The sequence below is a fragment of the Urocitellus parryii genome, chromosome 4, assembly GCF_045843805.1.
Source record: "Urocitellus parryii isolate mUroPar1 chromosome 4, mUroPar1.hap1, whole genome shotgun sequence".
Lineage (NCBI taxonomy): Eukaryota > Metazoa > Chordata > Mammalia > Rodentia > Sciuridae > Urocitellus > Urocitellus parryii.
In genome coordinates this window covers 95,988,580-96,008,417 of record NC_135534.1, presented here as the reverse complement: position 1 = coordinate 96,008,417, position 19,838 = coordinate 95,988,580, and the positions used below count along the sequence as shown (strand labels likewise).

Below are 19,838 nucleotides of genomic sequence, written 5' to 3'. Positions count from 1 at the left end.
CTTTTAATGATATAGCAACAATATTTTAAAGAATTATGGGGCTGGGTTGTGGCTCAGTGGCAGAGTGCTTGTCTCGCACATGTGAGGCACTGGGTTTAATCCTCAGCACCAAATAAAAATGAATAAACAAAGATTAAAAAAATATTTTAAAAAAATTATTAAAACTACTAGGTGTGGTGGTGCACACCTGTAACCACAGCGGCTCAGGAGGCTGACTGGAGAATTGTGAGTTCAAAGCCAGCCTCAACAATGGCAAGGTGCTAAAGCAACTCAGTGAGTCCCTGTCTCTAAATAAAATACAAAATAAGGCTGGGATGTGGCTCAGTGGTTGAGTGCCCTGAGTTCAGTCCCTGGTACAAAAAAAAAAAAAAAAAATTACATTGATTTTTTTTCCCCCTGAAGTGTTATATAATACATAGATAAATTATATTTCTCTACCTGATGGCTAGAAAGTATATTTGTCAGAAAAGTAATCTTTGATCAAAATTAACAAATCTTTTACCACCCCCATAGTATTTTTTTACTCACATTTGTTCTAATAGTTATTTGTAAATTTAAAAAAGTAAGTGTGCTTGAAATATTTAGTTACATTGGTGAGGTTTGGGGTTGTGTTTTTATTCGGGGGATTGAATCCCCAGGGGAACTTAACCACTGAGCAACACCCCAACCCTTTTTAATTTTTTATTTTGAAATAGGGCCTCACTAAGTTGATGAGGCCCTCCTTAAGTCATGCCACCACACCTGGCTCTAGTTACATTAGTTTTATAAACAAAATAATGCAGATGAATAGTTATTATTTTGGAAAATAATTTGTATTGTCATAATGGATGTGATTTATTGAGTGGTTTTGGTAGGCCAGAAATCATACTAAATGCTTCCCTGTATTATCTGATTTAACCTTCACAATTCAATGCGGTAGTACTGTGAGTCCTCATGTTTTACAAATAAGGAAACTAATGAAGTTTGAATAAATTAAGTAACTGTGCAAGATTACACAGCTAAATAAGAGGTAGAATTTGTTGCTTTAAACCCTGGAGGGGTGGTACAGCCTATAATCCCAGCACTCAGGAGGCTAAAGCAGGAGAATTGATTAAGCCCAGGAATTTGAGACCAGTGTGGGCAACAGAGAGATCCTAACTCAAAAAGCAAAAAACACTGGTCTGACTTACTTCAAAGACCAAAGACTTAACTTATCTCCTCATGCCTTCTATATTGTAAAGACTCTTTGTACGGAAAGAAAAAAAAAAGACAAATTACTTCTCATGGAGAACCTTCTTCTTACTCTTAAAAAAAAATTCAATTATAAAAAATTGACAATATACACAGAAAAACATCTTTAGTTTTAAAATCTCAACTAATTTTCAAACATCAGATAGAATAATAGATGAAGAAAATATATAAATAGGTTTTTCTTTCATTTTTTTCTGTAAATGGTATATGTTTAGATAGTTTTACTGTTTGGTCTCTGCACCTCTAAATACAATGCATATATTAGATGTGTATATGTTTAAATCAGGATTTTGGCACTTGTAAATACAAATTATTCATTTTACAAGCAACAGTTCAAAATTTAAAAAATTTAAGCAAAATTTAAAATTCATATGTCTCCCTGTCTTCAGTGCAGCACCCTTTTTCTTTATATTTGACCATTAGAGTATTGTGCCCTTTATAATGTAAATTCATAAAGTTGTAAAACTGAAATAGCCTTTGGAATTACTTTATTGCATTTACAAATGTTGAAACTGAAGCCTAAAGATGTTAAGCTGTTTGTCCAAGGTTACATTAAATAGCAGCATGAACTAAATCTAAACCACATCTTTAGTCTCTAACTTCATCAGCATTCCTTCTATGGTTTAGTGTAAGAAAACTACCAAAAGCAATGAGTTACTTGTAAATTTTATGTATACCTCTTCTCAATATATACAGTGAAAAATGAGTAAATTTGTACATAATTTATATAACCTACACAAATGAAAATTCTTGCTCTTCTTTCTCTCTTTTGATTACACTGGAGCAATACTGGAATAGTCTTAATTTTCGATCTAACCATTTAATTTTGAAGGAGATGCTTGTTAGGGTAATAAGTATTTAGGCAGCACAAATATGAATTTAGCTTACTGACATTTCTTAAGGGAGTCTGTTATAGTTTGGATCTAGAATGTTCCCTAAGGTCTTATGTATTCAGAAGTGGGGCTTTGGGAAAGTGATCATCAGATCATGAGTGCTTTATCCTTGTCAGTGAATTAATCTATTGATGGCTGAATGGACAACAGGGAGGTGGCATCTAGTTGGAGAAAGTAGGCACTGGGGATATACTTTGGAAAGGCTCCTTTCTTCTTCCTCTCTGTTTTCTGACTGGCATGAGCCAAGGAGCTTTCCTCTACCATGTCCTTCTACCATGATGTTCTACCATGATGCCTCAGGCCCAAAGAAATGGAGGTGGCTGACCATAAACTGAAACCTCTGAAACCATTTGTTATAATAAATCTTTACACCTCGAAGTTGTTCTTGTCAGGTATTTTGGTCACAGTGATGAAAATATGACTAACACAGTAAAAAACTAGAATATCTTTCTGACTTTTATTATTAATTCTTTATGGTATGAATAAAAATTGTGAATTAGCAATAGTGATTTTGTTTTGCTCCTTAATAGTAAAGCTTCATTTAAAAATAATGTATGATTTATTAAATAGTCAATGTGGTTAAGGGCTATACTGAAAAAGTCTACCATCACCTCTAATTCTAGGTTAGAAGCCTATCCAACTTTGGGAATGTATCTGTTTCTCTGCATATTAAGAGAACTTTATTTCAAGCAAACAAGAAAGTATGTTAAGACCATGGACTTCCACAACAGACTGGAGTTCAGTTCAGTACTGGCTTTGTTACTACTTGATCTTAAGCCTTTAGTTCATTCTTCTCATCTCTACTATAAGCATATTAATAAACTCTGCTATTTAGTGTCCTTGTTGGGATTAGAAATAATAAATTGGAACATATTAGATAATCAATAATAAGTGACTACTTTTTATTTTAAATATTTTTTTAAAGAGAGAGAGAGAGAGAGAGAACGAAATTTTTTGTATTTAGTTTTCAGTGGACACAATATGTTTATTTTTTTATGTGGTGCTGAGGATCCAACCCAGGGCCCCGAGCGTGCCAGGCGAGCGTGTTACCACTTGAGCCACATCCCCAGCCCTATTATAAATATTTTGATACCAAATCTCATTTTCATTTTTTCACTCATACAACTCTATTAAATTTCTGCTGTATTCTAGTGTCAGTTTCATAGTAGAGTATAGAAAATTATTTTAAATAAATCCTTTGTTTTTTCTTTTAGGACTTTCAAATGCCTGGGAAAAAAGAAATAGAAACTATAAGGAAAGAAAGGGCTGCAGAAGTCATTCAGAGGGCCTGGAAAAAGTTTCTTGTGAGTTTATTTAGCATCTTTATTGAGATTATAATTTATATGTCATAAAATTAACCTGTGTAAATTGTAGAATTCAGTAGTTTTTTTAGTTTTTCAGGTTTTGTATTTTACTCTTTACTTTAAAAGCAGACTTTAAATTTCAGAAAAACACAATTATTTTGTTAGTTTCACAAATATGAAGTTCCTCAGTGGAACTAGGCACTTTGATAATGGCTGCTATCAGTAAAAGTATCACTAATAGTCTCATTTGACCTTCACCTCTAAATGTTTTTTTGTTTTTTTGACTAGAGAATCAGATTTGTGACATATTTACCCTTGAGGAGCCTGTAGTTTAATAATATATTGCATTTGGATTAAGGTGTTAGTTACTTATTGTACTCCTCCTTGGGCAGAGTTGGTCTCATAGTTGTGAGGAATATTCCAAGTTGGCTTACCTGATTGGGTGAGAGCCAAGAGCTAAAATGACTTCACTTTTTTCTCTCTAATAGCAGCTATATTTGATCTTTCCTGGCGATTCTATGTGAAGTTTTTTGTGGCTCTGTTTCTAGCAGTTAATCAAATGTTGTAAAATAGCTTCTATTGTTTATCTCTTTTGTTTCTAAAAAAGCCATAAAACTTAAACTGGGGCATAACTATGTTGACTTCCAACACTAAAACGGTAATTTTCTTTTAAAATATTTCTTTGTGTCTGTCAACAGACTCACAATCTAGGCTTAAGCTTTATTATTTGTAACTTTTTTCTCCCACACCCAACTGGCCATGTGACTTTGAATAATTATGTAATCCTGTCACTGCTAGGCATTTCACAATACATTCTTGCCTTAAAGGGGCTACAGCAGAGAAACCAAGTATAAAAACAAATAAGTGTGTGTGGATTAATATTCTGAGCACACATTTTTTAACCTTCTATCCTTCCACAATCCCATTGATATGATGTATGTAGAAGGTTAATTCATAACAGACAGAAGGAATTTCATAAGCAGATTAGAAATATTATCTAACTTCTGAAAAACCCAAAATAGAAGGTAGCATGATGTTGGAGGAAGCTGGGAGAAGCACTTGCCAAGATACACTTCAAGGGGATTCCAGTGAAGGAACGGGTTTGTAATGGAAACCAAAATAGGATATGAAATTACTTTACAAGTCCGGCAAAGGTTTTATAAGAAAACTATAGGCCAATATCACTGATGAACATAAATGCAAAAATTCTTAACAAAATACTAGCAAACCATATTCAACAGTACATGAAAAGAATCATTCACTATGATCAAATGGAATTTATCCCTCAGGTGGAATGGTCATTCAATATATGCAAATCAGTAAATGTAATGGCCCACATTAACAGAATTAAGGACAAAAAAAAAAGATTATCTCAATAGATATGTTTTACAACATATCTTGCCAGAAAAACAACTTTATTTTGTATTGATGTAGTCACTTGCTTAGTGACTTATATGTACACCCATTCTCACCATCCATTTTCAGTACTTTTTTACCATCCCAAACAGAACTTCTTACACCATTAAATAATACTGTCTTACTAACACTGTCTTACTCTCCAAACCTGCCTGGGTAACCTCTATTCTACTTTGTCTTTATTAATTTCCTATTTTAGGTACCTCATATAAGTAAGTTTGGGGGTTTATGTGTTTGGTTTATTTCATCAAGTTTTCAGGGTTCATCCAATTTATAGCATGTATCAGAATTTCATTTGTCTTTAAGGCTGAATAAAATTGCTGTGTGTGTGTGTGTGCTTAGCATGTTTTGTTTATCCATTCATCTGTTAATGGCCATTTGGGCTGTTTCTAGTTTTGAGCTACTGTGAATGATGCTGCTATGAAAATTCATATTCAAGTATCTGAGCACTTTTTTTTGATTGCTCAAGGAAATTTTATTTGTAAGAGCCAAAAAGTACAAAGGAGGAAAATGTTGTCAATGTGATGAAATCCATTTAGTTATAAATTCTGTTTCTTCATATTTAAGACAAAAATTTTAGTAAAATATTTTTACTGTAGTAATGATAAAGTATTAGTCTTATTGATTTATTTCAAGGCTGATCTTCTCAATAAACCTTTTTTTTTTTCATTTCAAAGGACACCCTGTTAGTTGCTATATTGTTTCCAAAGTTACAATGATATCAAGGTACAAATATATGGATTTTTAAAATTAATTTATTTTATTTATATATGACAGTGTAATGCATTATAATTCATATTACACATATAGAGCACAAATTTTCATATCTCTGGTTGTATACAAAGTATATTCATACCAATTTGTGTCTTCATACATGTACTTTGGATAATGATGTCCATCACATTCCACCATCATTTCTAACCCCATGCCCCCTCCTACCCCTCTGCCCTATCTTTTTAAAAAAATCCCTTTGGGTATATATCTAAAATTCAAATTGCTGTGTCAAATTATAATACTATATTAAACTTTGTGAGGGAACCACCAAACTGCTTTCCATAGTTACTGTACTATTTTACATTTCTATCAGTAATGTACAAAGTTTCTAATTTCTGTACATCTGCTGTAACTAACACAGTTAAACTAGCAGTTTTTGGCTAGGGGCAATGGGAGATTGGAAGAAATAAGACTCATGAACTCAGATTGTGAAATAAATAGCTTGGATTGGGTAGGACGCTGCTCTCTGATGGAGAAGCAGGTCTGAAGAATTACACCAGCAATCTTTATTATATATGTCTCGTTAATCAGATTAAAGACTATGTAAGCATTATTCTTTGTATTCATGAAAGTTAGAGTTAGCAACATAATGCAGCTTATTCTTCAGTTACATTCTACAGGTGCAATGTGCAATGTTAGGAGCATATGTAGCTCTTAATAAAGTCCATTATTAAAAGTTACTATTATATGGGCAGGTTCAGCAGCAGGGAGCTGGTGAAACATTGTGGTTGTCTTAGAGAGGGAATTTCTTCATTCCAAGGAGCTGAGTGCCTGAGAGCAAGGCTGAGGCTAATCAGACTCTAGCACAGAGCCTCCCCATGGAGGGCATCCTGCATCTTTGCACAGAAACTTTCCCAGGTACTAAGCATGCCACCGCCATGAAGTCATCAGGGACACCAGTCTCAGACACTAGTCTCCCAATCACTGTCACCGCTCTCCACATACATCCTTGCCAATACTTCTTATTTTCTGTTTTATTTTTATAATAGCCATTTTAGTTGATGTTAAGTAGAATCTCAGTGTTGTATTAAAAATCTTTATTTTTATGTGTTGTGCTAAGAATTTGAACCTAGTGCCTCACACATGTGATGTAAGTACTCCACTACTGAGCCACAGCCTCCCAGTGTGGTTTTGATTTGCCTTTCTTTATGCCGAGTATTTTTCATGTGTTTATTGGCCATTTGTAACTTCTAAGTAAAGTCAACATTAAAATGATTAAATTTTATAATTTAATTCATAACATGAAGCAAACCTCACATAAGCCAAAACATATTTACCCCCTTCCCAAAAGAAACTTTGTCCATCTTCGGATCATTTTTCTTCCTGTTTTTGCTGAGCATACTCTTCCTATGGTATCTTATAAATTCAATACTAGATGTAAAGTTAAAGACATATTAATTTCTTATTACTGCTGCAAAAATTGTCACAAACCTAGTGCTTTAAAAAACAAAGCTCTCCTAAATCTCAGGAAATAATGCCAAAAATTAAAAAATGGAATGATATCAAATTAAAAAGCTTCTGCACAGCAAAGCAAACATGTGAAGAGAGAACGTAAAGAATGGGAGAAAATCATTGCTACCTATTCTTCTGACAGAGGATTAATAGAACTCAAACTTTACACCAACCATCCCCCCAATTAACAAACAAGAAAATGAATTAGACAGACACTTCTCAAAAGAAGAAATATACATGGCCAACAAATATATGAAAAAATGTTTAGCATCCTTAGCAATTAGGAAATGCAAATCAAAACTACACTGAGATTTCATCGTACTCCAGTCAGAATGGCAGTCATCAAAAATATAAACACTAATAAATGCTGGAAAGGATATGCAGAAAAAGAATACTTTTACACTGCTGGTGGGATTGTAAATTAATACAACCACTATAGAAATCAGTATGGAGGTTCCTCAAAAGACTAGGCATGGAACCACCATATGACCAGCTATATATACCAGTCTCAATATTTATCCTGAAGAATTAAAAAGTCAGCACACTATAGTGATACATGCATACCCATGTTTATAGTCACACAATTCACAATACCTAGGTGTTCATAGATGGATGAATGGAAAAAGAAAATGTTTCCTATATATGTACAATGGAGTTTTATTCAGCCACAAAGAAAAATGAAATTGTCATTTGCATGAAGATGGATGGAACTAGAGACCATTATGTTGAGTTAAATAAGTCAAATTCAGAAGTTCAAGGGTCATATGTTTTATATGTGGAGGCTAGAGAGGAAAAAGAGGAAAAAGGAAAAGAAAGGTAGGGATGAATCTCATGAAAATCCAAGGGATTTAGAGGAAAAGGGACCAAGGGATGGGAGGTGGCGAGGGAGGGAAGAAGTGATATTGGCCAAATTATATCGTTATATTATATACATGTACAAATATGTAATAACAAATCCCATCATTATGTCAACTACATTGCACCAGTAAAAAAGTGGAAAATTTTTTTCTTACATTTCTGGAGGTAAAAAGTCTGAACATTTTAACTGGGCTAAAATCAATATGTCATTAAGACTGTCTGCTTTCTGGAGGCTCTAAGGAAGAAATTGTTTTCTTGCCCTTTACAGCTTCTAATGGTTCTTCCATCTTAGCACATGTTCCTCCTCCATCTTCAAATCCAGCAATGACTTTGTCAATTTTTTTTCACATCACTCTGACACTGACTCTTCTTCCTCCCTGCTTTCACGTACACAGACCCTTATGATTAAGGTCTGCCTATCAGTCTAATCTTACAGTCATCTTCAATTTTTTTTTAATAGACAGGGTCTCACTTAGTTGCTGAGCCTGGCCTTGAACTTGTGATCCTCCTGTCTCAACCTCTCTAGCCTCTGAGATTACAGGCATGTGCCACCATGCCAGGCGCTAATGCAATATTAATTGCTCCTTTTCATATAATTTACTTTCAGATTCCTGGGATTAGGATTGAGCATCTTTGGGGTGAGCATTATTCTGATAACCATACCATCATTAGCATACCTTACATTCAGTTGTAAGGAGATGGGCAAGAGAGAAAAGAAAGAAAAAAAATTGGTTAATATTTATATATAAATATAAAAAGGAAATGCTGATAAATACTAGTTTCTGAAAGTGATTATGATATTTTTAACTTTATTCTTCTGCTCACCACTCCATATTTCCTTTTCTTTTTAAAAATATTTAATTTTTAGTTGTAGTTGGACACAATACATTTATTTTATTTATTTATTTTTATGTGGTGCTGAGGATCGAACCCAGGGCCTCGCACATGCTGGGTGAGCACTCTACCACTGAGCCAAAACCCCAGCCCCTGTATTTCCTTTTCTTTAGGAAGTGCCTGAGCTGGTTGTGGCTCCTTATCTGGGAATTGATCCAAACCTTTATTTCTGAAGGCAGTAGGTCATTAGCAATTCTGCTTATATTAAGTTATGCATTAGTAGATAGCTATAATCTAGTAATCTACATATTTATAAGATACTAGTCAGATTTTGAGCCATAATTAAATTTTCTTGTTTACCCATTTTGGCATTTTACTTGGTGGAGCTATGTATTCCTTTCAGAAAGAATACTAATTGTTTGGACATGGGCTTCTCCATTGTCCATAAACAATTGCAATAGGGCTTCATACTGTTACGTTGATATTATGTATTACTTCACTTTGAATTTATTTTATGTAACTTAACATAAACAAATAGGGGAGGCAGGGAGTTTACCAAGAATTGCTAAGGGGTTTTCAGGTGGACAAGATATGAGGGGAGGATTACCCAAGAAATAGTTTTCCAAGATAGAAGAATTACATGGGGTTGATTGAGTAAATTTGCACAAATGGGAAAAGCAGATGGTTTTGTAAATCAGGGGAATTACTTTGGGAGTAAGGGGGATTCTGTAGTGTTAATAACTTAATGTTTACTGGGCTCTTTCCTGTGCCAGGAACTATTCTAGGTGCTTTACAATATTAACACATTTATTCATCATCATTGCTTTGTGAAATAATCACTTTCATTCCCATTGTATACATGAAGAAACTGAGCACAGTAGATGTTAAGCAGCTTGTCCTGGGTCCTTGTCTTAGTAAGTATAAGAGTTGAATACAGATAATATTATGCTGTATTCAGTTTTCTTAACCAGTCAACTACATTTTGTTTTTCTCTTAGATTACTCTGAAGAGTAAACAGAGGTGACTAACCAAAGTTTTGGCTATTTTATTTACAGCTCATGGTGATGCAATTGTAAATTTAAGGGTAAAACTCTTTATGAGAATAATGCCAACATTACGTGGCTTATCAAAGCTAACCCTGAGTGGATATTATTTCCAAAAATCCAACTTAAGTTCATAAAATCTGTATTTATAGTTTTTATTTTTGCCCTAATTAGGCAAACAGCAAATTACAAAATCTTATGTTTGAACCTTTAGAATGTTGCTGTATTTCAACACTTTAAAAGTCTGATTAATTTAAGAAGACAAGGAGAACCGCATCAGATAGTAAAATATATTAATCCTAAAGAGGTAAGGACATTATTTATTTATTATAACACCTTATATTTTTCCTTAAAATATATGAATATTTTATCAATTCAGTATGTGCATACTTGTTTTATTAAACCCTTTTATTGAAATATTATGTACATGTAGAAACTTCATAAAGTATATAGTTAAATGAATCATCACCCAGATCAATGTTTTCATACTCCAAATTGCCTCCTTCAGATGCCCTGAAAATTACTGCCAACGATTCCTTCTAAAAAGTGAGCATTAATCTAACATCACACTTTAGTTTCCCATTTTTTAACTACATATGAATAGAATTTCATAGTACGCTTTGGGGTATGCATTTATTCATTCAACATTGTTTCAAGATGAAAAGAATTATGAAGATGATGACAGTGATAGTTGTACAACATTATGAATGTATTTAATATCACACTTAGAATGGGTAAGATGGTAAATTTTATGTGTACACAATAAAGTTAGGAGAGAGGGGCAGAATTAGTAAAAATTTGACTTTTTACAATGCCACTTTTATAATAAATTAAGAGGTAGTTTATGTATTTATTTGTTCCTGAATTTTCTACTCTGTTCCATTGTTCTATTTTTCTATTCTGGTCTTAACTACAATAGCTTTATAACAAGTCTGTTCTATGATAGAGTTCTCCAATCTTATAATTCTTCTTTGAGAAGACTACTCCAGATTATTCTTATATGTCTTATATTTTCATGTAAACTTTTTAATTTATCAATCTCCAGCCTCCTACTCTAGTCTATTAGAGGAGTGACAATGATGAAATAGGGACTCTAAGAGCAACTGTCAAAATCAACCTTATCAGAACTCTGAAATCTAAATTTAAATATTTATTTTTTAGTTGTAGTTGGACACAGTACCTTTATTTTATTTATTTATTTTTATGTGGTGCTGAGGATTGAATTAGATTTCAGAACTCTGAAATCAAATAATTTAAAAACTTAAAGGGGGCCTTTTCTAATGAAAGTAAAGGTCACCAAATCTTGTTAAGAAACCATTCCAGGCTGAGCAGTGGCACATGTCTGTAATCCCAGATACTTGGGAGGCTGAGGCAGAAGGATCACAAGTTTGGGGACAGCCTTCACAACTTAAGGAGCACCCTATCTCAAAAACAAAAAGTAAAAAAAAAAAAAAAAAAGCACTGGGGATGTAGCTCAGAGATAAAGGGTAAAGAACCCCTGGATTCAATCCTCAGTACTAAAAACAAAACAAACATTGAAGTGTTTTTCGCTTACCAATCTAAGGTCCCCATTCTCCAACTTGGCAGCAGCCAGGAAAACAAAAGGCCCAAATTTCTGGAGTGGCTTATGAGAACCAGGATTCAAAATACAGAGATGGTTCACAAAAATTGTAGTTGTGATTTATTATCTACCTGGCAGTTCCCGAGGGACCTTGAAGAGTCTTGCCTTTGTTTCAGCATTTTCACACAGTCCCAGATCCATTATTTAGTCATATACTACCTGCAACTAAGAGATAACAGACAAAGCAAGAACAGGAAAACTCAAAAGTTGGGAAGGAGTAGGCAAAGGAAAATGATACATGGAGATGTCTGATAAAATAGAGAATATTAATAAAGAGAAAAACTAGTGGTTGCCAGGGCCTGTAAACAAGGAAGAATGGGGAAACAACTGATTAATGGATATAGGGTTTCCTTTTGGAGTGAAGAAAATATTCTGCAAGTCAATAGTGGCTATACAACATTATGAAACAACTAAATGTCACTAATGGTACATTTATGTTATATTTTACCACAGTAAAGGCTGATAAACACCTATTGAGATTTTAATTGGTATTGTGTTGAATATTTAGATCAATTCGAGGAAAACTGACATCATGACAATATTGAGAGCTTTAATCCATGAACTTTTATGGGAAATGTGAGATGGGCTGCTCAAATCTGTCTTCACAGATGGATTTAATACTCGGTTTTGGGTATTATAGACAGCAGACAGCCTCCTGCTGGCTGGGACCATCTTCAGTTTCTCCATTTTCTGCAGAGAACTGCTTTCATGTTAAGTCAACTCTTTCCAGGGCAACCCACATCCAGGGACCAAGCAGAGTGTGGTAGGTGGGCAGAAGGGTATTAAAGGTCTTTGTGATGTGGACAAAATTCATTTTAGAGCTCCCTGCATGATTAGCCCAGGTTTTGTGGGGCTTGCATTGCAGTTCAAATTCTTCCTTTGTCCAGTTCATCATTCTTCTCCTTATTTCATAGATTGTTTGTTGACCCACAGTAAACCTGTGACACCCAAACTTCATATCAGCACTTTCTTCTGGAAAATCCATTGGGCCACATTATTTACTTTTTATGTATTTTTCTATCAATAATGTTTTATAGTTTTCTGAATAGAGGTTTTACACATCTTTTATTAGACTTATACCTTATTCTTTGCTCCTATAAATGGAAATTACAAAATTTTTTATTAATATATAGAAAGATAATCAATTCTTATATATTAGCTTTGTTTCCAGTAATTCTATAATCCTCATTTATTAATTGTAATAATTGGAACATGAATTATTTTGGAGTTTCTATAGAAAAAATATCATGTTCAGATATTTTCCCCTTTCTTAACATTATGCATCACTTATTTTTCTTTCTGCATTGAGTAGAACCTTAAATAATGATTGATAGAAATGATGACCTTTGTCTCATTTTCAGTATTTTATCATTAAATAGGAATTGTGCTACTGAGTTGTTTTGTAGAAACCTTTTATGTGATTAAGAAAGTTTCCTTCTTTGTTAAGCTACAATCATTTTTTTTTAAATCCAAGAAAATTGATTAAGTTTTCAGAGACATTTTTCTGCTTTAATTGATGTATTATTTTTCTTCTGTTTCTTTTGTTAAGTTTCCTAGAATACACACATTTTGGTCATGTCTTTTTAAGTATCACCAAATATATACAGTTGGCTAATATTTTGTTGAAATTTTTACATGTATGTTCATGTAGAACATGTAATTTACTTTTTTGTACTGTTTTTGTCAAGATTTTTGTGTCAAACTTAGCTGGCCTCCGAATATTCTCTCTGATATGCATATGCATATCACAATAAGTGGGAGGTGGGGATAGGAGTTCACTGGGATAGACAAAGGGGAATGAAGGGAAGGGAAGGTGAATGGGAATAGAGAAAAGACAGTAGAATGAATTGGACATAACTTTCCTATGTTCATATATGAATACACGAATGGTATAACTCCACATTTTAACTTGTACAGCCACAAGTATGGGAACTTATACTCCATGTATGTACGATGTCAAATACATTCTACTGTCATGTATAACTGAAAAGACCAAATTAAAAAAATTAAAAAACAAACAAACAAACCTTAGTGGCCTCCTAAAACAGATAGGAAAATGTGCCTTCCCCACTTATTTTCTAGATTTAGTTTTTACATTAAATGTTATTTTTTTTCTTAAAAGAGGATAAGTACTTACCAGTGAAGCCGTCTGTGCCAAGAGTTTTCTTTGTGAGATTTTAAATTATAAATCCAATATATAGTTAAAGATGTATTCTTATTTTGTATTTATTCTTCTGCTAGCTTTGATAGGTTGTATTCTCCTAGGAAGTTGTCCATTTAACCTAAATTTTCAAATTTATTAAGGTTGAAGTTAAAATTGCTCATAATATTCTCTTATGATCTTTCTAATATTTTAGAATCTATAATAGTTTTTTAAAATTTTATTCCTGATAATTTGTCTTTTCTTTTTTGACCAATTTCACTTTTATTAGTCTTTTCAAAGAACGAAATTTCAGCTTTATTTTTCCTTTCTATTGTTCATGCCTTTCTGACTTCATCGTTTTCTAGTTCATCATGTCCTGCTGTTTCTTATTTCCTTCTTTATAATTTCTTTGAATTATATTAACTGTTACTCTTCTAACTTTTTTGAACTGAATGCTGAACTTATAATTTCCCACTGTATTTTGTAGTTGAGTCCATAAATTTTAACTTAAGCATGCTTTTAGCTGCAGCTTACATACTTTAAAATTTCTACTTGAATTTCTAAAGTTATTTAGAATTGTACTTTTTTTTTTCCTCTTGGTACTAGAGGCACTTAACCACTAAGCCACATCCCCAGCCCTCTTTATTTTTTATTTTGAGACAGGATCTCGCTAAGTTGCTTAGGGCCTTGCTAAGTTGCTAAAACCAGCTTTGAACTTGAGATCCGCCTGCTTTAGCTCGAAAGCCTCTAGGATTACAAGCATGCACTATCACACCAGCTAGAATTGTACTTTTAAAATTGAGGAATTACCAAGTTATCTCTTTATTACTAATATTTATCTTAATTGCATTGTGATTTCAATCTTTTCATGTCTATTTTTGTAAATTTTTATCTAGACGTAATGTATTCTTTAGTTGGGCATAATGTATTGATGTGAATTAAGTCAATTTTTCAATTACGTTGATGAAATTATCTGTGTGTTAATTTAGGTAGGTAAGGCATACTGGAGGAGTTGGATGATCACTGGGGGCATGCCCTGGAAGAGTTGATCTTCCCCTCCAGCCCCTTCCTCCAGCCCCCTGTCTCTGCTTCTTGGCTGTCATGAATGGAGTGCTCTTCTCTTTGCCTTTTCTCCATCATATTCTGCCTATTCTTGAGCCAAAAGAGATAGAGTTAACCCACCATGGACTGAACCTCTAATACCAGGAGCCAAAATAAACCTTTCCTTTTCCAAATCGTTGTTGTTAGGTATTTTGGATACAATGATGAGAACCTGACTAACATACCTGATAACATATATGGTTGAGCATCTTTTTATATGCTTACTGTATATCACTATTGGTAAGATATCTTTATAGATATATTTTTGCCCATTTTTAAATCAAGTTTTTCATTTTCTCATTTTGGAATTTTTAGAGGTCTTCTCATGTTTTCAATACCAGTCCTTTATTAGATATATGTTTTGAAAATATTTTTTCCCTAGTCTATGGCTCGTCTTTTCATACTATTTGTAATCTTCACAGAGTAGAACTTAATTTTAAATTTTACTAAGGTTCATCTATAATATTTTCTTCCACATGTCATAACTTTGGTGTTGTATCTTAAAAAAAATTGTCACCCAACCCAATTCATTTAGATTTCTTCTTAATATTTTATAAGATTTGTATCATATTCCTTTATTCCTCCAGTTGCATTACCACTTCTTAAAATTAAATTATTGATTTATTCTAATTTGTTATACATGATGGCAGAATGCAATTCATTTCATATTACATATATAGAGCACAATTTCTCAAGTCATTGATTGTACACAAAGTATTTTCACACCATTTGAGTTTTCATACATGTATTAGGGTAATGATGTCTGACTCATTCCACCATCATTCCTACCCCTTTGCCCCCTCCTTTCCCCTCCCTCTCCTTTGCCCTATCTGAATTTTCTCCATTCCTCCCATATCTCCCCCACAAGGCCATTATGAGTCAGCATCCTCATATCAAAGAAAACATTCAGCCTTTGTTTTGGGGGGATTGGCTTGCTTCACTTAGCATTATAGTCTCCAATTTCATCCATTTACCTGCAAATGCCATGATTTTATTCTCTTTAATGCTGAGTAATGTTCTATTTGTGTATATATACACCAAAGTTTCCCTCTCCATTCATCTACTGAATGGCATCTAGGTTGGTTCCATAATTTAGCTATTGTGAATTGCACCACCATTTATTGAAGACATATTTTCTCCGAGGAATTACTTTTTCTTGTTTTTCAACAATCAGTTGACTGTACTTATGCAGGTCTATTTCTGGGCTTTCTCTTCTGCTCCATTCATGTATTTGTTTATCGTCTCACCAGTATCACATTGTCTTGATTGCTTTTGCTTAATAGCAAGTCTTGTGATATTGGGTAGTGTCAGTTCTCTAACTTTGTTATCTTTTACTATTGCTGTGACAGTCCTCATGCCCCAGCCTCCCAAGTAACTGTTTGTTTATTTCCTAGCTTTTTTTTTAAAATTTTTTTAGTTGTTGATGGACCTTTATTTTTTAAAAATTTATTTGCATGTGGTGCCTAGAATCGAACCCAGTGCCTCATGCATGCTAGTCAAGCGCTCTATCACGGAGCCGCAATCCCAGCCCCCTTTTCTAGCTTTTTAAGGTGGAACATTAGATTATTGATTTCAGATCTTTCTTGTTTTCAACATATGAATTCAATGCTATAAATTTTCTTCTAAGCATTGTTTTTGCTATATTTTGAAAAATTTGATAAGTTCTTTTTTCACTTAGTTCTAAGTACTTTCTAGTTTTTATTATTGTATTGTAGACTTCTCATTGAACATATTTTTTTATTTATAATACCCAGCGTTTGGTATTTTCCTCTTGTCTTTCTATTGCTGATCTTAAACTTATTAAGGTTTGTTTCATGACTCAGATATAGTCTATCTTGGTATTTCTTCTGTATAAGCTTGAAAAGAATATTCTCAGGTATATTCTGCTGTTAGATGAAGTGTTATCAAGTAGATCTAGTCAATTATGGTGCTGCCACGGTCAACTGTGACCCTACTGATTTTCTGCCTACTGAATCTGTCATTTATTAGTAGAGGAGTATTGGTATCTCCAGCTATAATAATGGATCCCTCTGTTTTTCTTTGTAGTTCCATCAATTTTTGCCTCATATAAGTTTATGCTCTGTTAGGTTTACACACATCAGGGATTTTTATGTCTTCTTAGAGAATTGACCACTTTATCATCATGTAATGCTTCTCTTTAACCCCCAAAGTTTTTCTTGCTCTTAATTCAATTGTTTTTTAAATTGGTATAGCTGCTCAGCTCTCATTTGATTGGTAGTATCATATATTGCCACAGCACAATCTCTCAGCCTGGTTGTTAGTTCAGGAAAGACCAGCAAGGGGCAATAGGGGATTGAGAAACAAGAGGCATACACACACACAGAAAGCTGGGGCTAGGTGGGACATTACCCTCTGATAGAGGAATAATGACTCAGAGCTAGTACAGCACATTTTTTTTTAAAAAACATGTGAAACAGCATTCTTGATTGCTTCTTGGTCACATGGAAATGAGTACATTAAAAAGTTCACTGTGGGGCTGGCATTGTGGCTCAGCAGTAGAGTGCTGGCCTAGCATGTGCGAGGCCCTGGGTTCGATCCTCAGTACCACATAAAAATAAATAAATAAAATAAGTGTATAGTGTCCAATTACAACTAAAAAATAACTATTTTTTTAAAAAAGTTCATTGTTAGTTTTGTTTTTGAAACATAAAAATTCCCTTCACTGCTCACCCAAATCACACAGACACTTTGTGATGCATCTTTTGTCTTTTCTGTAACCCTTTATTCATATCCCCATCAGCCTCTCTCTCTTTCTCTTTTATTTCTTTTCTTTTTTGTGATGCTGGGGATTGATTGAACTCAGGGCCTTGTGTGTGCGAGGCAAACACTCTGCCAACTGAGCTATATCCCCAGCCCCCCATCAGCTTCTCTTACCTGTGCTCTTACTTCATTCCAAACTTCCTTTCACCATCTCTTAAGGTCTAGTGCATTTCTATTCCTGAACTAGCTTTTCTTTTTTTTAAATTTTTTAAAAATTTATTCCAATTTGTTATATATGACAGCAGAATGCATTATAATTCATATTCACATATAGAGCTCAATTTTTCATATCTCTGGTTGTACACAAAGTAGAGTCATTCCATTCGTGTCTTCATACATGTACTTAGGGTAATGATGTCCATCTCATTTCACAGTCTTTCCTACCCCCCTGCCCCTTCCCTTACCCTCCCTCCCATTTGCCCATCTAAAGTTCCCCCCTTCCTCCCATGCTCCCTCCCCATCACTATTATGAGTCAGCATTCTTATATTAGAGAAAACATTCAGCATTTGTTTTTTTAGAATTGGCTTACTTCACTTAGCATTATATTCTCCATTTATTTACCTGCAAATGCCCTGATTTTATTCCCTTTTAATGCTGAATAATTTTTCATTGCCTATATATACCACATTTTCTTTATCCATTCCTCTGTTGAAGAGCATCTAAGTTGGTTCCACAGTTTAACTATTGTGAATTGTGCTGTTATGAACACTGATGTGGCTGTGTCCCTGTAGTATGCTGTTTTTAAGTCCTTTGTGTATAGATGGAGGAGTGGGATTGCTGGGTCAAATGGTGGTTCCATTCCCAGTTTTCCAAGGAATCTCCATACTGTTTTCCATATTGGCTGCACCAATTTGCAGACCTACCAGCAATGTATGAATGTGCCTTTTACCCCACATCCTCACCAACACTTTTTGTTGTTTGTATTCTTAATAGCTGCCATTCTGATTGCAGTGAGATGAAATCTTAGAGAAGTTTTGATTACATTTCTCTAATTGCTAGAGATGTTGAACAAAGCACTACAATTTAGAAAACCTATTATGTGTAATACTTACAATTTTTAAACCTGGGTTTTTGATTTAACAAAATCTAATTAGGAAAGATCATCTGGTGTTGAACTTGGGTTGACCAATCATCTTTCTTTTCTTGAATTTATAAAATAATATTTTATATGTAAATCATATATGACTTAATGATGACTTAATTTTTATGAATAATAAGTTGCTTGACTTTTATATTTGTATGTAGTATAGAAAGGAAATAGTTTGGTACCATTTTTTTTTCAGTTGTCATATAAGCTATTTTAGTTACTGGGTCTGTAAGAGATATGTCTTTAGCTTGAAAAAAAATTTAATTTAAAACTAATTATTTGAGTTCTTTTCACCTGATCTATTTTGTAAGTAATCAATATCCAGCAACTATTTTAAAATAGTAGAATGAAAAGCAGCAAGATGATATATATAGAACATTGAAGAGTAATGTACTTTCTTATAGGCAGAACTTCTAGATGCTGCTGCTGGCATTCATGTACGATTCAGATTAGGTGGAGTAAGTACACATGAATCTTTAATAATTTTAAAGCACATTTTTGTAAAATTTAAAAGATGTAATTTTTAAAAATTATAATCATATTTGTAATTGCATTACAATAATACTTTGAACTTTTCCATCTACAGATTAAATTTCCACCTGATATATACTATAAAATTTTTACTCACAGACATATTGAAGATTTGTGTGCTAACAGCCCTAGAGATTACACAAATCTTCCAGCAAACCATACATCGAATAATAAAAATGATCATTTTCAAGAAGAGGATCATAGTGGCTGGTATCGTCGTATAGAAAACAATGGCTGGAGGCCTGTTTCTGATAGAGTAAGAAAAGAGAAATATTAGTAATTTTAAATTTTATACATTTAGATACTGTTTTCTCTTTGAACATTTTAAAAAATAATAATTGCTAGTAATTGATAAAATTTGCTTAAACTGTTCTAGGATTAATAATTCTAAGAGTAGCAATTTATCTCTTTTTCTTAACATTTACTTATACTTCTAGTAATCAGCTTTAATATTAGGCCATCTTTAGATATTCTCTGGAATTCAGATTATATATTTGGAATATAGATTATATATATTTTTATATACTAAGTATGAAACATGAAGTGTGAATTCATTCAACAGACTTTCTGTCAATCGTGCAAGCATTAGGCATACAGTGGTAAAAAGGTATGATTCTTCCCCTCAAATAGTTTGCCATTTTAATTGGGGAGACAGTTAAGTAAACAGGATATTTCAGTCCAGTGCAACAAGTATGTTCAGTACTTTAATAAAGGCAAATACATGGTGTTATAGGTGGTAGAAAATTCTGTTACATAGTGTGATTGGGCA

At 33.5% G+C, this 19,838-nt stretch overlaps 1 protein-coding gene across 1 annotated transcript in view; it reads left to right on the top strand.

The window, feature by feature from the left end:
* Positions 1-19,838, top strand: part of C4H11orf65 (chromosome 4 C11orf65 homolog) — a 39,971-nt gene that overhangs the window by 4,890 nt on the left and 15,243 nt on the right. The window contains exons 2-5 of the mRNA XM_026399058.2: positions 3,338-3,427; positions 10,019-10,111; positions 18,943-18,996; positions 19,125-19,325. Coding sequence (XP_026254843.1) covers positions 3,347-3,427; positions 10,019-10,111; positions 18,943-18,996; positions 19,125-19,325 — 429 coding nt within the window. The 5' untranslated portion in view covers positions 3,338-3,346. The remainder of the gene's footprint in view (positions 1-3,337; positions 3,428-10,018; positions 10,112-18,942; positions 18,997-19,124; positions 19,326-19,838) is intronic.